The sequence below is a fragment of the Daucus carota genome, chromosome 7 (genome assembly GCF_001625215.2).
Source record: "Daucus carota subsp. sativus chromosome 7, DH1 v3.0, whole genome shotgun sequence".
NCBI classification, from domain to species: Eukaryota; Viridiplantae; Streptophyta; class Magnoliopsida; order Apiales; family Apiaceae; genus Daucus; species Daucus carota.
In genome coordinates, this window is record NC_030387.2 from 36,550,752 (window position 1) to 36,555,424 (window position 4,673).

Sequence of the window (4,673 nt, forward strand, 5' to 3'; positions counted from 1 at the left end):
ATTTCCTTAATTAAGTATATTGTGTTTATTCTTATCATGAGAGTTTGTAGCATTTGATATAAAGCATGTGTTAAACAGGAATTTTAGCTCTTCATTAGGTGTTACGAACATGACTTGTGAACGATCATATTATATGTTCTCATTAGTCTTTTGCTGAAACTACCCTTCTTTTCTCTTCATAACCCAAATAATTTTTTCAAATTCTTATCTGTAAGAAATTTCTGAGTTGTTCTACCAATGTGTGTCCAAGTTCCGATCTTTTCCTTGTACTTTTTATTTTTTGTTCTAAATATGTAGGATTTATTTCAAGTTGTATATTTCTATGATTAGTCTATCACATTCCTTTCGTAATTCATGCACAAACATTAACTTGGCTTCTAGATTATCATGCATTTATCTTAGCTAAACATTCTTTCTTCCTTAATCTTGGAATTTTAAAAAGTAAGATTCTTAAAGTTCATGTGCATGTCTTCGGTATCGGAGTCATAAAACATCATATGACAAAAAAAAAGTCATAAAACATCGATGTACACTCATCAAAAGATGGAGAAGTTTCAGTGCTAAAATTTGCCATTAAAGCGCATATTTGACATCCACATCAGAGTTAGAGGAGCTCATCTAATCCTTGCTTTCTGTGTCGAGTGCTTTGTCTTCACGGCTTAAATTCTGCCTCCTTACTTGCACTCGGTACCAAAATGTTCCATGCCATTAAAATCGTATTACTTAATCTCTTGGTCTCGTCAATTTTTCTTGCTTTTGCATCCTTCTCATCCTTTATTTAATTTGTACTTGTCATTTCGTGTCAAATTATGCTTTCGTAAAAGAGATACCAGTCTTCTTGAATCTTTTATACTTATTAGAGACTGGCGGGTTCATATCAAAGTTTGAATCATAGTTTGCATTAGCCTCTATATTAGAGTTGACTCGTAAGAGTTTATCTTGCAATTTTGTCTTTCCTTGAAGATCTGGAGTAGCTCTTCACTTGACTAATGTTCTTCAATTGAATATTTAAATCAAAAGACTTCATCTTAAAATAGGTCTTCCATTTTTCTTAATTTCTTTATTCTTTTGACATTGTATACTTCCAAGGCATCTTAAATCCCTTTTACAATATTGCAAGCAATAATCCCGTTAGACATGAAATCATTCGAACTGTTGTGGAGATTTTTCCTACCTTTCCATCCTTGAGAACACATTAGCCTGCCTTCTCTTCTGTGGTCCAATCAGCCTTGCCATTGAAGACATATAGGGCACAAGCGCATTCTTTTCATCAAAATTGTTTCTGATGAACAAAAAGACGGTCATGAAATTTTTCCAAAAATAGTCGTCATGAGTGGCTATCAAAAACATCAATATCTTTACCTTTCAAGTTGGACACATTTGTTCTTGGAGAATTGGAATGTTAATGCTTTTGTATATGTTTCGAGACATCTTTTGGTTTCTCTGAGTCGACAGTTTAATCGGATAGCCATATGTCAATTGTTTTCCAATGTTTTCCAATAAATAAACAGTTGTACGTAGAAGGGGTTAAAAAAATTACATATCTCTCTCACTTTCAAAATTACAAAATATAGATATGAAAGAATAACCACAAGTTTTATTAATTAATAACAAAACATGTTACAAACTTTTTTTCCAAATAAATACTTGCTCTTGAGATTGCTAGATATCGAACCATTCAAAATGAAATCAAAGTGTCTCGATTAAAATCATTTCCAGATTTTCTGAGTTCATTACAAGGGATCATGTTTCCTTGCACTACAACAAAATCGAATTTTCTATTATGATGGATTTCTTTTCTTACAACTAGAACTGTGCGCGAAACCATCATTTTTTCGGGCCATTTTTTACGACGGAATAACTTTTCTCTCGTATCTACTTTTTTTTTTGCCACAGTATCTACTATTTTTTAGTACTAGAATTATTGCGCAAACAAATAAACAAAATAAAAAAATCACGAAACAAACTATCATATATTATTCCGTAGGACGTGTGCATAATTCAATTTAATTTCTGTCAAAACAAAAAAATATCCATAATAAATTGCTTGAGAACTCTTCCGTCGTAAGTTCAAAATTATTGATATTGAAATTGGACGAAAACCAAAAATATTTCCTTTTGTTACGAAAGTCAAAAAAATATATGATATGCATGTCTGAAAGTAAAAATTCTTATGTGTTTCAAATTGAAGATGTTGAATTTCTCCATATTTATATAGAACCCGGCATAACGAAACATTGTAAAATATATGTACGGCACACAGTGGCAAAGAAAATTATTTCCTTCTTCTGAAACTCGAATAAGCTTAGTTAGTCAGTTCCTTATATTATGATAACTTGACCTTTAAAATTCAAACATTAGCTAGTCAGTTGCTTAAAATTAATTATGAACCTGAATGTTTAAAAAACCCTATTAACCCTACTGATCATAGGTTATAAAGAGTTTTACAAAACCCACTGATTTCAATCAAGAGTACACAAAAACATATTTAAAATTTAAGTAATTATTAGAGGTCATACAAAACAAACTAAACTGGTGACAACGAATCAGACAAAAACAAAGACAACAGACCATTTATATATTATCAGCTGGGGCTTGGTTAAAATCATCTGAAACAGGCAAGATCAAAGAGACCATTTACAGTAACAGCTTTTCCTCAAATACCAAGTTGACAGCAAAAGACAGCAGCAACCTGCAACCTGATGACTGATGGACGCTTCACTGCTTCAGCACTTACTGCTGGCGGCCATGTTTTTTGTGTTTTGCTGCTGCATGTATTTAGCAAATAATAAGTTTCTATGCATAGTTCAACATCCAAATTTAGTAATATAAAGTTGATATTTCTTCTGCAGTCTTATGCAGTAACTAGTTAGAAATTAAAGATAGAACACAATGTTAGCTATACAGGCCAATTACAGCAGTTAAGCTCTATACCCCTTTGAAGATTATGTTTACTTGACACTTTGGTCAAAAACATGAAAACGTACTTTAACAAGGAGATAAACTCGGCAAAGAACATAATAATATTTAAAAGAATACCTGATTTACATGTTCTTCACTCAACATATTCTAGAAAAACATATTTACTAACATGGAAATAACATTTACCATTTCCTCATCTACACAGCATATATAGCTAACTGCCACTCTACCATATCAATCACTTTCAATCGAATCAGCAGGCAATTTCTTAGATTGTCGTAAATCGTCTAGTTTCAATGATATAATAGCTCAAACCTCTAGAGACAACTACTATTTTTTAAGAGAGTCCAAAAATACCATAAAAGCATTGTGTAAGCAAAGCCTTGCCGTTTGCTCTTGCTAAAAAAGCAAGGGAAACCCCCTTTATGATGGATACAGAGTTTGTATACTCTATATTAGTTCTGGTTCTTATAGAACTGTGTTTAGAGAAAATCATAATTAACACATGAAAAGAAGAAAAAGAGATAAATATAAATGAAGGTGGATTGAGAAAGCAAATCTAATCATGTGTTCTTAATAGCTGAGAATGACTTATATATTTGGAAAAAAAACTTATTAGAAAGCAACAAATTGAATGAGATTTACCAGCTCTAGCCTTCTTTTCCATTAATTTTCTTTCTAATTCATCAGCAATAGATTGTTTTTCTTCTGCAAGACGTTCAGCCTCTACCGCCTCTTTTTCTGCTTCTTCAGCCTCTGCCATAGCAGCTTCAGCCATTTTAACCGCTTCAGCTGCAGCTGCAACAGCATCCTCAGGACTCATATGCCTAATCCTCCACACTTCCTCATCAACTGTGGCCTTAACTCTATCTGAGGCTGCTGAAACATACTCCCTTTCTTGCTGCACCTGCGAGTTTTACATATTATTCAGGGATGAGGAAGAGTCTCTTTCTCAAGAGTAAAAAGCCTCAATATCAGTTCTTTATTAATGATTACCTGTTTCCAGTACACGTTTGTATATATGAGTCAATTAGGCCTAAAAGATAACCCATAAACTCTCTACTCCATTATGCTATTGTGTCTGAATCAAACTGAAATTGAATTCATAGACTGTGGATCATGTAATTTACGATTTGCTGGATCTGGACCTATTTGGTCACGGTATGTTTCCATTTGACAATCAAAATTGACATATATAAATGGAACTGCTATACAAATGCTTCGGTCATTTTTACTGCTTCAGATTCTATAAAATTTATCACTTGTTTATGTAATGACTCCCACATATATAGGCTTGTTACTGGAAACCTAATGCTGGAATGATTGTAAATGATAACACAAAATAGTAGTGGTAAGTCCTTAGAATTAAGAACACACGTTGTATAAACAAAAGAAGCTCAAATCAGATCAAATAATTTTTGTAATTATATATCATATTCACAATTCACAATTAAATTAATAAGTATTCACAACGGCTAGTTGACTGTTGTCACAATGAAACGTTACACAACATTGCGTTAAAAACCATTGTCTTAATTAACTATATTCACAACGGCTAGTTGACCATTTTGTGAACAATGTCACACAATACCCCTAAGAATAAAGGTTGTATGTCATGTTTTGAAGATTACCACATACACAATATATAGTTTACAATCCTATAACACATGTCTGTTCCGCTCTCAGACAACAACGGTATATTAAGGAAAAATATTTTGTCGTTGTATGTTGATTTGGAACAACGGATTTTT

General features: G+C 32.6%; 1 protein-coding gene across 1 annotated transcript; it reads right to left on the minus strand.

Moving 5' to 3' along the window:
• Window positions 1-2,574: 2,574 nt before the first annotated feature.
• On the minus strand, window positions 2,575-4,095 carry LOC108195640 (telomere repeat-binding factor 2). Its single transcript, XM_064082116.1, has 3 exons — window positions 4,015-4,095; window positions 3,568-3,829; window positions 2,575-2,609 (listed from the first exon to the last, which is right to left on the minus strand). Exons 1-3 carry the CDS (start codon window positions 4,093-4,095, stop codon window positions 2,575-2,577), a joined length of 378 nt encoding a protein of 125 aa, XP_063938186.1.
• Between the last annotated feature and the right edge of the window lie 578 nt (window positions 4,096-4,673).

Bases quoted from the DNA above. Each gene is read 5' to 3' on its own strand.
- LOC108195640 (XM_064082116.1), bottom strand. From the start codon at position 4,095: ATGGAAACATACCGTGACCAAATAGGTCCAGATCCAGCAAATCGTAAA. The intron at 3,830-4,014 runs GTTTGATTCAGA...TAAAACTCGCAG, and splicing joins AGTCTATGAATTCAATTTCA to GTGCAGCAAGAAAGGGAGTA. The intron at 2,610-3,567 runs GTAAATCTCATT...TGCCTGTTTCAG, and splicing joins GGAAAAGAAGGCTAGAGCTG to ATGATTTTAACCAAGCCCCA.